Raw genomic sequence first — 17,023 nt, forward strand, 5'->3', positions numbered from 1 at the left:
CCCAGATGATTGTACTTCTTTCTTCTTCTGTTATGAAAACTCCCTATAGGTTTTTACTCATTTCTGCTTCAATACTTCTTGACAAGTCCCTGACTGGTTTGGCTCAGTGGATTGAGCGTCGGCCTGCGAGCTAAGTGTCGCTGGTTCGATCTTCCAGTCAGGGCACATCAGAGAAGGAAAACTCTGACTCCAAAAAACCTCCGCTGCCTTGCAGCATACCGCTTCAGGGGAAAGGCTAAGGGAGTAAACCCCGACAGAAAATCCGGAGCCGGAGTCCCTAAGGCGGTTTGATGTTGTAGTCAACACCGGCAACTCCTGCGGCGCACCTGAAGCCAAGCTGTATTGACTCTGTCTTTCCCTTGGACCCTTCAGCTGCGAAGAGAGGGGGGGTCTGCTGCATGGGCAACAGCAGACCCTCCATATCACCCTGCCCAGGCTCTGTAGCTTCAGCGTCATCGCAAGATGTCGATTTAACACGGGAGGAGACAGATACCGTGTCACTCCCGAGTCGGACTGCACAACCATTCTCGGCGGTGCATATAGACTCTTAAGAAGCTACACCATCGTCTCTCGAGACGGACGGCTGCCGACGACTTCTTGACAAGAGCCTTCACTCCCTTATAAGGCAGCCCTTTCCATTTTCATGGCTGTTTTGTATTATGAGTAGCTTAAGTTTGCTTTTTATTAATATCTGCCCATGTATTTTAGTTATTTTGAAGAAAATATTGCTGCTGTGGTATCAAAGTGATTGAAATGACAGAATTCACATTATTTCTGTATTTTTACAACTATAATGATTTATTAAAGGATACTTGACTGAAGAAATACCTGGCTGGAGGGACTAACAGAGTTGGACATTGGTGACTTGATCTACCATGTCCTCATCCTCCCATCAGAGACAGGCAGATCCCCCGTGCACCACCACCACCGTTAGATTTCAAAAACTGTGCATGTGGACAAATTGCTATTAGCCGATATGAACAGCCTGGCCATTTCCTCGCATGAAGCTGGCTTTGTGCTTCTTACTTTGGCTTGCTCTTGAATAAATTTCAGTCAAATCCAATCAGAACAGCAGCCCTAATTTAATATAATCTCATCCTCACTTTTTTCAGGATGCAGTTTTAACAAGGCAGAACAAAAGATTAATCATCTAACATTTTCAAGGGTAAAAATTGACCTTTGTCAAGGAAGCTGTAAGTTTAGAGCGACTGTCCTGACCTGCTTTTAGGTAGGCCACCCTATGTGGTTACTTTCTATTTCTGGGTTTGTAAGGCCTACCATGCAGGCCTCCCCTCAGCCTGTCAGATTTAGTATGTTGCCCTTTTTTTGTTGATATATAGCAGAAGGAATTTAGGACTGGAAACCAAGGACCAGCTCTCAAGGACTAATTCTGGTCCAACAACTCAAGAGTTGTGTGACATTGGACATGCTGCCTAACTTTGAGACTCTGTCTGTAAATTGGGAACAGTTTACCCACCCTGCTTTACTGCCTAGGATTTTAAGATAAAACAACAAAGTTTTGTTTGTTTGTTTTTTATAGTAAATCTTTTAAAAGATGTAAGATCTTGTTACAGTTAGCCTTGGGGCAAAGTGACTTGGAGAATAAGTAGAATTTGTCACTTTGTCAGACATACAATGGTCTCTGGTTACCTTCAGTTCGACTTTCAGCCTCACAGCTTTAATATGCTATTTGCTGGTGTTGTTGAGCACTTAATATCAGTTAAGATCACTCTAAATTCAAAATGATAAACATTTAGAAACAAAATATTTTTGAAGATCCTTTTTTGCGGGGCATGGCTCCTCATTTATTGGCTGATTTTACGTAGATTTCTTCCAGCCGTGAAAATTAGGTATTTAAGGTAGAAACAGACACCTTAATCCTTATATCCTATGTTCTGGTTGTTTGCTGTTTTTATAAACATCCAGTGAATGCTTACTTTCAGTGCTTTGGTTGGTCTATTTCCTTTGTCTGAAATCCCCATTTCTTGCCATGTTTCCAGCTCCTACCCATCTTTCAAATCTAGCTCAAATTCTACCTATTCTAAAACAGGTTGACCTTATTAGTCCACAGTGAAGTAATTTTCAGTGTGATTGCATCTCATAAATCATTTCTTATAATTCTGCCTTATATATGTGTTCTGTTTTGCTTTTAGGTTGTAAGCAATGACTAACAGTGTTGTACATGTCATAGATGGCAGTTAAGTGCATGGGAATTTTTTTAAAGAAATTCTGTTTTTTTAGGAAGGTATTTTGTGAGGAAGTAGTGGAAGGAATGGGTAAAAGAAGGAACCACAGTGATGGTGAATGGATCTTAAAGGCAGAAATTAGAAAGGGAATGAGGTAAAATGAAAGGAATAAAAAGATATGAAACAAGGATTTTTTATTAATCTGTGTATATTCTGTTTTAGATGCTGTCATAACCATTGTATGTTTTTCCCTAGGGTATCTGGAGGGATCACTTGGGTTTATTAATAATTATTGATGTTATGGTTTGAAAGCCTTTTATAATCTTTCTTTTGGGGGATCATTAAAACTTAAATACTTCTCAAGGGTTTTCTAGTTACTGTATAGTTACTGAAAACCAAGTTTTTATCTTTTGAATTTGATAGCAAAATATGTTATGAAGTGTTGTCACAAAGCCATACTCAATTTGAGGAGGAAGAAAGGGACAAGAAAGATCTTTGGAGTAATACTCATTAGAAAGTCTGGGGAAAATCTGTTCACCAGATTGTTGAAGAATAACTCATTCTCAGATCAGAGTCTGAGTTTTTAAATGCTGAGATAGGTAGTATTTTGTTTTTCTCAATATTGACTATTTTGTGATAATATTTTTTAAAGACGACTTAAATCTCCTGTAGATAAAAATTAGTCTCGTCCAAAAGCAAGTAAATATTTACCTTTTTGCTAGCTGTGGCAATAACACGGACAGTTTAATTTTTCTTTTTTTTTTTTTTCCTCTCTATGTTCCTTAAGCTAAAGAAGTGTATATGTATTTTATGTTGTTTACACAACTTTTAAGCAAACCAAATACCATTTACTGGTGTGATAAATACATAGAAACCTTATTCTGCAGTTTTTTAAAGTGATAAACTAACACTGTCTGAAGTTTATTTGACAAATCATTTTCTGTAAATAATTGGTATGTTCTTTTTCACTGATTTTTTGACAGCTGTTATTAGTATTGTTGAACACTGTTTAACATTTTTAGATCTGGGTAAGACCAAGAACGATTGTATATTATAACAGTAATAACAACTAATAAGTAGCTAGTAAGTTTGAAACCCACTGTACTGTAGTGGTAAATGGCTTGGACTCTGAATTAAGAGAAATCCATCTTTGCCACTAAATAGTTATATTAACTAATTACTAAATACATATGGTCAGTCTTACTGACGTATGGAACTATTATATAATCTTTGGGTAATCCAGGACATATTTGGACACTTAGAAAAGCTCTTTTTAATAGTATAAAAACACATTTTTAAACAGACTTATGCTGTGTGACAGTTTAATTTACAAAAGTAATTACAGAATTTTCCTTTGAAAATTGCTGTTATACCAAATAGCTAATCCAGAATTGACCTAATATTAAGGTCTGAATTTAAGAAAACTAAGTATCCCTGCCTTCCTTTCTCTCTAATTTACTCTCTTGCTTTCCTGAAATACAGGTAAAGTCCTTTCCAGAATATTTTATACATACAAATATATATGTATATACACAGATGTGTATATTTCTCACTCATTTTAATAAATAGTAATGGGTGGGGAACGGATTAATCTGCCTTAGATTTGTAGTCCTTATAACATCACTATAATGCTGATTAACAGTATTGGTGGACATAATAACGAAATGTGTTAATTTGAGTTTCAGAGCCCCCAAAAGAAGACATTTAATACATTCATAGTAGTTTGTTTACTTGAAAGCTTTTCAATGGATAGGAAAAAGTTCCTTTTTTAAAAGTTTGGTTAATCATAGCATTTTACTATACTAGTAAATTAAGATTTTAGTGTATTTTTATGATAAAAAATTTTCTTCTCTCAGGCTTTCTGATTTGTGGCATTTGATCTGTATATTTAAGCCTAGAACACTTTAGAAATAGTAACTGTAGTTACCATTAGTTGAGTACTTACTCTCTGCCAGGCAGCATTCAAAAGGTATTGAATGTATAAGTCAGCTGATCCTCACAGTAACCTTGTGAGGTAGACACTAATTATCTCCCTTACTCAGATGAGAAAACTGAATCACAGAAAGGTTGATTTACACAAGGTGACTCAGTTTAAGTATTATAGCCAGGATTCAAGAACTTGTGTGCTAATATTTACTGTCCAGTATTTAATTACTGTCTCCCTCAGATTTTGCAATCAAGTTAACTATTTGAATAAAATGTAAGTGTAGTCATTATAGTAAAACAAACAAACAAAAAAAAGAACAAAGTTTAGACGCTTACCTGAACATTTGCTGAGCTCTGTAATTAATATTGGGTAATTCTGTATTAAGCTGTGCAGGACGGTACCACTGTAAGAGATGCTAGGCATTAGTACAATGAGAAATGGTAATCAGGATTTTAAAACCTGAGATTAAAAAAATCTGTATTCATTAATGAATCATTATGTACTTGCTTTTCAGTGTGGTTTCAGTAATACCAGTTTGGTTTTCATGAATCAGTATATAATATGACAGTAGTCTTAATGAATAGATCAATTCAGCTATAGTCTGGTTCAGTGAATATTTAATAATGGATGTAGGTAAATTTATTAGAGTGTTCACACAAGGATTAATTTTGTCTTCTTTTTTCCCCTTTAGTAAAATAAAACAGGGTCTGTTACCTAGCTTGGAAGATTTGCTGTTCTATACAATTGCAGAAGGACAAGAGAAAATACCCGTTCATAAGTTTATTACAGTAAGTTTCTATATTTTCCTATCTGAAACTTTTTAAAAGTAGTACTGAATCAGTAATAGATATATTGAAAAGTAGTCTTAAAGGCCATTTGACATGTAGATTCTGACTGCTGCTATTTCTCTTACTATGTTTCAAATTTTCATTATGCTCATTTCAAGGTAATCAGTGAAAGAAAATGAAAAAAGAATGAGAAACTTGTCCAGAAGTGGGTAATAGTGACACTAAAATGCCATATACATATTCAGGTCCTGGGTAGAAGTCTTTATGTGCAGGAATAAAAACTTTTAGTTGGAATAAGCATATACATTATTTGCACTATATATTTACAAACTCTTATTTTTTTAAAAACAGGCACTCAAATCTACAGGATTGCGAACGTCTGATCCCAGGTTGAAAGAGTGTATGGATATGTTAAGATTAACTCTTCAAACAACATCAGATGGTGTCATGCTAGACAAAGATCTTTTTAAAAAGTAAAAATTTCTGACAAACATTTAATGGTGATTGCTATGCTATATGGTGATTTTTATTTTAAAACAAAATTGCATCTTTTAAGGCTGGTGCTTCCTGTGTAACTGAAACAAAAAGGGGGATTTATGAACATCAATTGTTTGAAGAACTTGGTGCACATTAAGGTTCTCTAATACATTGGAGCTATTGTATACTTTCTTTGAAACTGCTCTAAGGAAATATGGCCATGGATGTTTCCAATGTACAATACCTGGAGATTGCATTCAGTTTAAATAGAGAATACTCAGAATACTCTGTCCTGTCATGGCTGAAATTGATCTTCAATTCATCTGAATGTCTTGTAGGCTTTCTCAGCATGGTCTCTCTTTCAAGGTGATTTAGATGACATTAGAAAGTGAGAAAGCTTCAGACAGCCTGTATTCCTTAGATTTACAATTCTTCATTATCTGCTTCTCTCTTCTCTTTAGATGTATTAATACATAGACTTTTGACTTTTTATTTTCCTCAAATATTTAAAAACTAAAAATAACTTTGGTGATTAATGCCTTGATTTGTTTGATGGAGAATATTTATTTTTGATTTTCCTATTTGCCTGTTTATTATTTATCTTCATTAATGTGTTCCTACTAGTTTGATTACTTAATGATTTAATGAACAGCATGTTTGTAATGGGTCCCAAAGAGGTAAATGGTATTTTAAACTACTAATAAAGTGAAAATTAGTATAAAATTGTAAACACTGCTGTAAGGCATTGCCTTTTTTCGGGCCAGACAGAGGCTTAGGTTGAACTGGATTCAAATAATCCGAGCATCAACCTTGGAAATTTATTTGTATGTATATATGTATTTTTATTTGTTTTTCTTTTATTTTCTTTGAGGGGCTGGATGGTATTTATTCTAGATATTTCCTGGGAATATCCTGGAGTTTTAAGTCATCAGAAGGTATAAGTGTATAGCTGAGGCCCTTCAAAGTTTCTTGGCATGCTGTGAAGCACTGCTGACAATTTGGGTTTATCCTTTCACCGCAAGGTTCTTGATTCTGTTAACTGACCTTGTTATAAAGTATAGATTTTAGTTCCATATTGGAATTGGTGTTAGGCATTTGAGTCTTCAGAACCTGTTTATTTGTGGAGAAAGGAAATCATTTCTAGTTAGCTGTACCTTTGCAGTAAAGATTGTTTTATTTTTAGTGTTCATGAGCTTTCTGTGCAAAGTACTTTTGGTTATGGTGCCTTCTGGGGAATTATGTCAGAGAGATGGAAGGTAGATCTGTTGATAATAGGTATGAGGAATTGCTTTGGAATTTTAAGTGAAAGCAATATCTCACAATTTTTTAGTACTGTTTAAAAATATATGTGCTTTATAAACATTGCTATATTTAAATCCGAAATTTAAAGTAATTTAAACATATTGATTATGAATCCAGAAAACATAATCATAAAATTTTCTACCCATGATTATATAAAAAACAATTACTATTATTTTAAACACAAATCCAATCCTTTTTAAAAAATCGATAATTGTAACATAGGCAGTTTCTAACTTGACAAATGCTTTGTGGTGTATAAGCAGACAGTGGAAAAGTTTAAGTCTATAGACACAAGGATTGCTCTTTTTGTCCCTAGAATGAGGTGATAAAAACCTCTGAATATTAACCTTTTCAGGTCACCTGGAATGGTGATCGCTGTGGAGAAGTTCTCCCTCTATTTTCAAAATATGTTTTCTACTTAGTGTTGCCAGAAATAAAACTATTTCACCTCCATGCAGGTAGGAAGGATATGTTACAGTGGAATTCATTTTCCCAGAGAAATAATTTATAAACGTGGACATATTTGAAGTCCATGTATTGATATTTTACCTAAAATACATTGTTGGCTAATATATTTAGCCTTTTAGTATAATCTGAGAAAGAGCTATTATGTATTAGCCTTGGGGCAAAGTGACTTGGGGAATAAGTAGGATTTGTCACTTTGTCAGACATACAATGGTCTATGGTTAGCCTCAATTCAGCTCTCAGCCTCACAGTTTTAATATGCTATTTGCTGGTGTTCGTGGACACTTAGTATCAGGTTTGTTTTTTTTTTTAATGGGAAAATGAGTTCTGAGCATACTGTTTGGAGCATAATCTATTTGAAAGTTGGAGACTGCCTGTACCCATCTAGATAGTTGTCTTTAATGTTAATTTATCATTAAAACTAACAGAAGTAGAAAATTTGTGTTGAAAGTGAATGCCATTGTTTATTTTTGCATTTTTAACCGTATGAGGATTAGGACAATTTTTATGTGTGATCATAATTTTTTTGTCTTCTGTCAGAAAAAAACAAATGGTAGTCTTTACATTTGTATAATGTTTGATTTTTTTTTAAATCAGGGTTATTTTACTAGAGAAAAATTATAGGTGAGATATTTTGTAAAATATTGACATGCATTACAGTTGTTAATCATAAACACATAAGAAGGAAAAATGATTATTATTCCCAGTTTGCAGATAAGACTGAATAAAGCATGAGAAAGATGTGACTTACTGAAATGAATAAGCACTTGCTCCTCAGAGTTCATTTTATATAACTTCTGATTTTCTAGATTCATGCCATCTATATTAAAATAACTCCCAAGAAAAACCTTTACTACCTGGAATACTCATCATTATGCAATTGGACACTCTTCTTAGGTTTTCTGTTGCTTTTATTGGCCACAGTAATTCACCAGTTAAGGCCCTTACCACAGCTTTACCAGCACTTTCTGATTAAAACAAAAAACAAAACCCTACTTTCACTGACTGTACAGTTTTGTTAATTATAAAGCCTACTTTTAAAAGTGCTGATAATTTTAAATAGTTAGTAGTAGGTTAATAATTTAAAGTTGATTGGCAGTCCTCATATTTTCTCATGTATGATTTCTTAAAAAATAAGGATGTATATTTGATTTGATACAGATACAGTGATTTGAGATCAGGAATTGTTTTAACTTGTTTTTGCTAATAAATGTATTCTTCAGTATATATTTCTTTCAACTCTCATGTACAAATTGAATTGCCATTTGAAATATGTTAAATATTAAATGAATGGCAAAACTTAATATTTTTTAGATCAACATTGTAAAGCTATCAGAAAACAATTTATCAAAGTTTATTGAAATCAATACTTGTTATGTCTCAGGTGTTAATTATTTCTGCATGTATCAGTTAATAATGGAAATTAGTACTATAATTTTTAATGTATTGGGGCACATCTTTGTTACTGAAAACAGCCTCTATTTTATTTTAAATCATTGTTTTAATTTTATGTTGACCAAGTGAGTATATAGTTTGAATTTTTATTAATAGTTAATATGTGAAATCTGTCTTTTAACTTTAATTTGATGTTTTATTTTTAAAAACCAGAATTAAAATATTGAGATATAAAAATTTCTTATTTACCATGGACTAAAAAAAGAAATGCTAGGAGTGTCTACTTCTTCATTTCTCCATTTATAATTAATTCAAGTTATTTACTTTCAAGTTAGACTTTTCTTATTTGTAAAGTGGGGAAATTATCCTCAAATTGTTTGTTTTGAGGATTAAACAGGATGACTAGTACTTGAAACTTAGTATATTTTGTTATATGCCAATTTGGGTTTTTTTCTTTACCCCAAAGAAGCTGCTAATAGAGTGTCACATCACTTACCTATGAGAAACCTGTTACATAAATGACTTCCCATAATTAATGGCTTGACTTTAATAATTCAACTATAAACATTTGGGTTTTTTAAGGGCTTAGTCTTAAGTTGGTATTATAGCTTGATGCTCATGTCTAGCAAGGTTTCCTTTAACAATTAAATATTTTATTTCTGAGTTATCGAAATGAAAGAAGATGAGCCTCAAGTATATGGTTGGCTGTAACCTTCTTTAAGGTTACATTGATATATTGATTTTCTTGCTTAAATCCTTTTTAGAACAAAGTAGAATATTCGTTCACATCCTTAGATTTCATGCCCTCCAAATCATTTGATCTGCCATCTTTTAAATAGTTTTAAACAATGAAACATTTTTATTCTACAATGTATTACATATCTTACAATCAGTGAAATAATGTAATTAAACATTTTTGGTGATTCAAGTAATGTAAATTTAATTATACTATGTTATATACTTTATTTAGAATTGCTCATTATTTTTACAAGCATTTTAATAAGTGTTATTTAAGAGACAAATTAATCTGACTAAACAAAGCTGGTTTTATCTCCATTTTTTAGCTTAGAAATGCAAATATTTGAAGTATAATTCAGGAAAAATATATTAAAATACAAACTGTTTAGCTTTTTGTGAAATACTAGTAATAGTTTTATAGGAACTAAGGGATATACGTCTGAGGTTACTTAATGGAAAAATAAACAGAATCTCAACTATGACATACTCAAGTCTGATTTTTGTTAACTAAACATCATGTTGAATGCTTATCAACTCTGGTAGGCCAAGAAACTTGTTTTTAGATGGTCTTGATACTTAACCTAATGGAATGCTCTATTGCTTTAATTTATTTCTCTAACTTGTTCAACAAATTAAAACCAACTATATGAAAGCCTGCTTGAAGGAAATAAAATAATGTAAGAAGAGTATAATTTATAGAATTTAGTTTGTTGTATAAAATGATGAATTTCTCTGTTGCTTAAATATTCTCCCAATTAATATTGTTATATTCAAGTACTCATATTTGAAGGGTGTTCAGTCTTTTTATTTATTTTTCTCACGTTCCACAGATGTGTTCAAAGCAACATTGTTTTGTTGACACAAGCTTTTAGAAGAAAGTTTGTCATTCCTGACTTTATGTCTTTTACCTCTCACATCGATGAGTTATATGAAAGTGCTAAAAAGCAGTCTGGAGGAAAGGTAAAGTTTTTAATGTGAATATTTTCCTAAACCAATCGCTTAATAAACTTAGAGAGTAATATTGGGATATAGAGAGTAAAATTGTGTAGTTTTCTTGGGTTTTGCTAATTAAGAAATTTAAGTTAAATGAAGCCATCGGATAAAGTGCTTTTAAAATATTTTAAATATTTAACTTTGTTATTTGGATAAAAAGAAGTGTTAAGTTTACAAATTCCTTTTGATTTTCAGATGATTGAGATGGCTTTTAAATCTTTAATAAAATAGTAACTTTATTGGGAATTTCTGCAGAGATGTTATCTTTGAACATTAAATGTTTTCAGTTTAAATATTCCTCTAAGTAATAATAAGGGCTATTTTATTTCTTCTTTGTATTGAAAGATTTTAGATAGTGAAACCCTACCAGCATGACCCCAATTAAAGAAATTCTCTATTTCCCTTATAAAAAATTTCAAGTCCTGGAGAATGCATTGGGAAACATAGGTGATGATGGAGATCGAGAGATATCACTTAGATATCACCTGTAATCCTCAAGTCTCTTGTGCCCTTAGTTTTTACGAATAGCGTTATAAAAGACTGCAAAGCCACTGAGAGCTATAAAAGAACTATTCATTGGTAGAAGCCAAATTGAGATTTTTTTTTTTTTTTTGTAGAAATAAGTGTTATTTTCTCGTATTATATCTGTTAATTTTCAATATTTTGGTTAGGTTGCAGATTATATTCCTCAACTAGCGAAGTTCAGTCCTGATTTGTGGGGTGTATCTGTTTGCACAGTGGATGGACAGAGGTAAGTTTATTTTAAATCCATGAAAACCATCAGTCATTTGCCAAGTAAGAAATCAGTTGCAAAACATGCAGAAATTTGTGAAGTCCATGAAAGCCATCTTTGAAAAGTGCTCACACTAAGAGGCACAGCCACTGGCAAATGAGGATCTAGCAGAATTATAAAAAGGATAATGATGAGGGTACTTCAAAGAAAATGATTTGATTTCAAAAACCAATGAATTAAAAACAGGTCCTTGGAAAAATGTATAAAGTTCTGGAATATTTTTTTAAGAATGATTTTTTATTATGCTGTGAATCAGATATAAAGATTTAGTATTGTGATGTAATTTAGTTTTACCAGTCAAAAAGAAAAAAGCTATCATTGTCTTCCAGTATTTATAGTAAAAAAAAAAATACATATATATGGTTTAGTTCATTCATTCTTGAGCTAAGGAATCTGATGCCCAGAGGTTGCATAATACTGGACAAGGCGAAACTAGCACCTAGATCTCTTGTAGTGCATTTTGACTAAATGTTAATCTAATCCATGAACATGTAGTCATGATGATAGGTTTTTTATCTTCATCTGGGCTTGTAAAATATACTAAGCACTCATTGTGTGTTGAATTAAATGTTGAATGCTATGAAAGGACACAAATACCTGAGAAGATGTAGCTTTATCTTTATGGATCACATTCCAGCAGGCAGAGATATTTCTGTTTTAGTATTTGGAGGAAATGGTTTATCATGTAATGGAAATTTTTATATTTGGAGAAAATTATTATCATGTAATGCTTGCACAAGGCTTTTCTCTTAAACATTTTTTGTGTGTAGAGATTATTCTTTTAGTTTAGTTTTCTTATCTGGAGATTTTAAAAGTTGACTTTGGACTAAAGCATATATATTTTTAAAATCCAAAGGTAGTAGGAAGACAGACTTGCTTTTTTTTTTTTCATCCTCATCAGAGGACTTTTTTTTTTTCATTGCTTTTAGAGAGGAAGGGAGGGAGAGAAGCATCATTTGGTTGCCTCCTGTATGCCCCCAGACCAGGAATCGCCCCTGGACCAGTGATTGAACCCGCTACCTAGGCATGTGCCCTAATCTTTTGGTTACGGGACGATGTTTCAGCCAACGGAGCCACACTGGCCAGGGCAGGGAGACAGGCTTTAGAATGATTGTCAAGTTAAAGTTATAATCTGAATTAATTTTTTTATAAAGATGAGAGGAAAAATATTATCCTTTTTCTATATATACATATGTATTTTGCTTCCATAATAGAAGTGAGGTGGCCCTCTGACATTGCTTTTTGTTAATCACTGTTTACCCGGAGGTAGTTATTAATAGTGCTTAGTTTCACTATGAATGAGTTTCATTCTGAATGGACGAGTGCCTGTAATATGTGGGATACTGTTATGGGCACCTGGAATACTTCAACCACATAAAGATCTCTGCCCTTGTGAAGCTTACATTTTAATAGGGTCAGTGAGGCTTTTTCTGTTTTTAAAGCTGTTCTCTTCTACATGTGCATCCCAATTTGCTATCATGAAGCTTTCTTTTTGTTTTATTTATCTACATGGTGATAATGATTACCATTAGTGCTAGCTATACAGGTTGCCATTTAATATAATGGGGCTGGAATTATAAGTAGATATGGTTGACAAGATGAGGTATTTATAGACAGGGTCTCAGAGAATGGTATTGAATCTAAATTGTGCTCCATTTAAAAATTCAACCATGGTTTTGCCATGGTTAAGGCTATGAGTAAAAAATAAATAAATAAATAAATAAAAATAAAAGGTGACTAATTTCTAAAAGGACTAGTTCATTTTATATGATTGAATACAGGTAGGAGTAAGGAAGGCCATACTCCATTGCCCTGAGGAAATTTTTCACATTACTTGATTATTTAATTTGGAATTATTTTATTACCTGAATACTTTTACGCTTCTGCCTTTATTTGTACTATCCCTTTTAAAATAAACATACTTTATTTTTTTAATATCTAAGTAAACCTGTGGTTGAAGTATGGGGAAACCTTTGTAAATTAGAATTAATGTGAAAATAACTCCAGTAAGTGATTGAGTTACTTTTTTTCCAGTTTATCTTAATTATTTTTTAATCTGTTTTTAAATAGGCATTCTATTGGAGATACCAAAGTTCCATTTTGTCTTCAGTCCTGTGTAAAACCTTTGAAATATGCGATTGCTGTTAATGATCTTGGAACAGAATATGTACATCGATATGTTGGGAAAGAGCCAAGTGGATTAAGATTCAACAAACTGTTTTTAAATGAAGATGGTAAGAATTATATAAAAGTTGGTCACAAAAAGAAATATCTTACTCTCCTATGTAAACCTAAGTAGTTATTTTTTCATTTTTTAAGAAAATTAAAAGCATTCATACTTTCATTTTTCACAGAATTCTGTGAAGTCCATAGAGATGGTTTAATCACCTCCTTTTTAAAATGGTTATTTTAGGTATTTCATACCACTGGAAAGTGGGATGAGGAAAAGATGGGGGCAGGCAGTAAGATTTTCACTTCATAATCACCTATACGGGAATATCTTATAGTAAAATCTCTCAATGTCTGGAATTTGCTTTAAGATAATTCAGTAGGGTGTTGCTGTGAATGCTGGATGTGATTATTACTATATGTCAGTAATTTTTGAAGCTGAATGATAGATACATGAGTGTCTGTATTCTGTTATTTCTGCTTTTGTGTTTGGTATATATTTGAAAGCTTCCATAATAAATTTTTAATGGTGGCACTGGTTGAGATAGTTCTTTTGCTTTTTCTGTTTCATAATATTTAATACTCGAAAGAATCATCTTGCATAAAATAGTTGGACAACTAATAAGCCTTATTACTTTACAGGGATCCACAAAAAAAGGGTAGGGCAAAAGTAATTAGTACTTTTAATCTGATAGTTGGTGATTTAAATCTACATACAAACCTATGGATTTGTTTGTATTTTTTTAATTTTTCAGGCATATCCTAGGTTCCTCATTGAGTGATAAGACAGAATTGAAGAAAGCAAGAGTGAAGGAATTCAGTAGTTGCAATAAGGTTTTGAAGAAATATACTTTTTTAAAATGATTTTCTTATTTTTAGAGAGAGGGGAAAGGAGGGAGAAAGAGAGCCAGAAAAACATCAATGTATGGTTGCCTCTCCTATGTCCCCAACTGGGGACCTGGCTCGCAACACAGGCATGTTTCCTGACTGGGAATCAAACCAGTGACCCTTTGGTTTGCAGGCTGTTGCTCAGTCCACTAAGCCACACCAGCCAGGGCAGAAATATACTTTTATATGTTTTTCTTCTGCTGGATAAAAAATGAAGTGCGATTTATAGCCATTATTTTCTTTTTTAAATAAAGTTATAAGGTATTTTCATATGTTTCTTTTCCTATTTATTTTATTATATTTTATTCTTTTATCTTACTCTTTCTATCCTGATTCTACATTTGACTTTATGAAGATTACCATAAACTAGCAATTTCAGTAAGGACATTACATGAAGAAGTACTTTATTTTTTAAATTTACTGACATCAAGATTTAATATGAAAAAATAAATATTCTTGTTCTAACAAGATTAAACATTTTACAGGAAAAATTAGTATTTTTCTACATAGGGTAAAATAGAATAATCTGGGTGGTTCTGGTGAATTGATTGATTTTGAGAAAGGTATTTAAAGAATACAAATTAAGAAATATAAGAATTTGAATATGAAGAAGTATTTTAGAAACAAATTCAACTTGGAGTAAATGAACTTAACATTAAAACACTTTTTTTTACCATGTACATGTATGATTTTAGAAATTATGTTTTATTGACACAGTATCTATAAGAAAATCATGATAAGAACTCAAGGACTTTAGCACTGGTTTATATCTGAAATAAGAAATTTAACAGGAGATTTTGCCTTGATATTCTTTGACCTTTTCAGGCCTGAGCTGATACTAGGAATCTTGAAGTAATGGAAAATTGGAGGCCTCACTATATCATTCCTGAGTTCGGCATAGGTTCTGTGCTCTAGAGTCTGGTTTTAGACTAGCTCCAAGAAAAAACAATTTATAGGTCTTTTTCATATTTAAAATTTAAAGGGTAGATTTATGGTGAAACTGTATACACTTTGTGTATGTGCATGTCTGACTATGTAGCATTTAAAATTTTTTTTACATAAGTATTATTGTCCCAGCTTTATAAAATTATGTAAGTTAAGATTAATATCAATATAATACTAGATAAAGAAATTATAATAGTTACTCTTTTAATATCAGTAGTTTTAAAATACTTTACGGCATATAAAGTTTTAGTCCTGTGTCAGGTAGTTGGCTGATATTTTCTATTATAAATGAAGAAATAAGTTACTTGATGGAGGTGCTAATTTGGAAACCAGCATCTCCTAATGAAGTATTTTTACATTGTAATGGAAATTAGGTTAATCAGCACATTTTTATAGCCTTCTTCCCCTGTATTAACAGCTATGGAGGATATATGGGCCTTGATTCTCAAAGAGTAACTTAGCTAGCTAATACTAAATGATACAGAAAACAATTACATATGTCTGATACATGGAAAAAGAAGACAAACTCAAGCATTTCATACTGCTAATTTAAGTGTGTAATTGACAGAAGCCAAGATGTGTATGTTGGTTTGTAAGTGTAGCAGGTTAGAAAATGAAGAGAAGTTAAATTAATATACACGAGAAAGATAAGACTGAATTTTATAGAAATACTGAAGTTTGGGTGGTTGTTTGAGTGAGTACTGCAGGATTAAACCAAATAGTGAATGTATTTTAATTTTTTGTGACCTGTAAAATTCCAGTATGATACCTAAAATATAAATATCCATATTAAACTGAACATTAACTTTTAACATTTAGTATCTGTATTAGCTTTGACATAGCCTCAATTATGAACCATATATTTTTATGGTTCATATTCTTAGTTTGAAAATATAATACGGAAGAACTTTATGCATGTTGTTGCCTTGGGCAAGAATAAATATGTGTAGAATTAGTCAGTTTTCTGTATTCTACTTAAAAATATGCCCATAAAATTTAAATGTTGCCTATGTCCATTTTGTCATACTAAGCTAATATTTGTCATTAAATAGTAGCCTTTATTAATTAGCTTATTGCTGTCATGAATATTTTTAATTCTAAATTAAACCCTTCAGTTCTCCCCTCCTTATGGCAGAGCATGAGAAAAAGTAGATTTTATAGTTATAGGTTTTAGTAGGAGGTTTTAATCTTCAGCAGATACTGGTTTTATAATATCTCTGGTGTATTCCCAAACATTCAGATGTCTGGCTTTTGAGCCAAAGGCAGAGTGAGCAGTTTCTTACATCTGAAAATTGGTCTGTCATGCCATGAAATGTTTTAGTGTTCTTTTAAAGATCTTGAATGTAGCTTATGTAATATTTGCTGCATATTTATGATTTAGAAAATATTAAATGTCCACATCTATGTGGTACCATTTGGAATATACACATTAGCTGCCTTCTGGGACAATAAGAGCAGTGATTTTCAGCCCTTTTCACCTCATGGCATACATAAACTGATTACTAAAATTCTGCAGCACATCAAAAGATAATTTTTTGCTGATCTAACTAAAAAATAGGCATAATTTCAATTCATTCACACCGTACAGCTGTTGTTGTATTGGCTGTTGTCATTTTTTAATTTTACAATCTGAGGGAAAAGAGATCAGTGACCCTGACTAAAGAGTCAGGTATTAACGTGTTTTACAAATTCTTGTGGCACACTGGTTGAAAATCACTGCCCTAGAATATAAACCTGATAATGTCAAAACATGAAAGGATGGAGATGTATCTACACAATTACAAGTATAAACTAATTTAGCAAAGCTGAATTTCCATATCCTACTTTCTGTCTGCATGTGATTTTTCTTTCAGGTGAGTAAAGTAAAATTAAATAAATTGTTTCTTGGCTCCCTCTTGCCATGACAGTAATTGCTCTCATTGCATGTGATCTCAGAGAAAGCAAACTTTTCTTAGTA

General features: G+C 32.2%; 1 protein-coding gene across 2 annotated transcripts in view; it reads left to right on the top strand.

Annotated features, from left to right (window-relative positions):
- Positions 1-17,023, top strand: part of GLS (glutaminase) — a 79,467-nt gene that overhangs the window by 8,853 nt on the left and 53,591 nt on the right. For both annotated transcript variants that reach the window (XM_090281941.1, XM_090281949.1), the window contains exons 2-6: positions 4,805-4,901; positions 5,253-5,374; positions 10,109-10,238; positions 10,943-11,022; positions 13,135-13,298. In XM_090281941.1, coding sequence (XP_090138067.1) covers positions 4,805-4,901; positions 5,253-5,374; positions 10,109-10,238; positions 10,943-11,022; positions 13,135-13,298 — 593 coding nt within the window. The remainder of the gene's footprint in view (positions 1-4,804; positions 4,902-5,252; positions 5,375-10,108; positions 10,239-10,942; positions 11,023-13,134; positions 13,299-17,023) is intronic.

The sequence above is a fragment of the Furipterus horrens genome, unplaced genomic scaffold (assembly GCF_987537825.1).
Source record: "Furipterus horrens unplaced genomic scaffold, mFurHor1.1.pri manual_scaffold_1, whole genome shotgun sequence".
NCBI lineage: Eukaryota > Metazoa > Chordata > Mammalia > Chiroptera > Furipteridae > Furipterus > Furipterus horrens.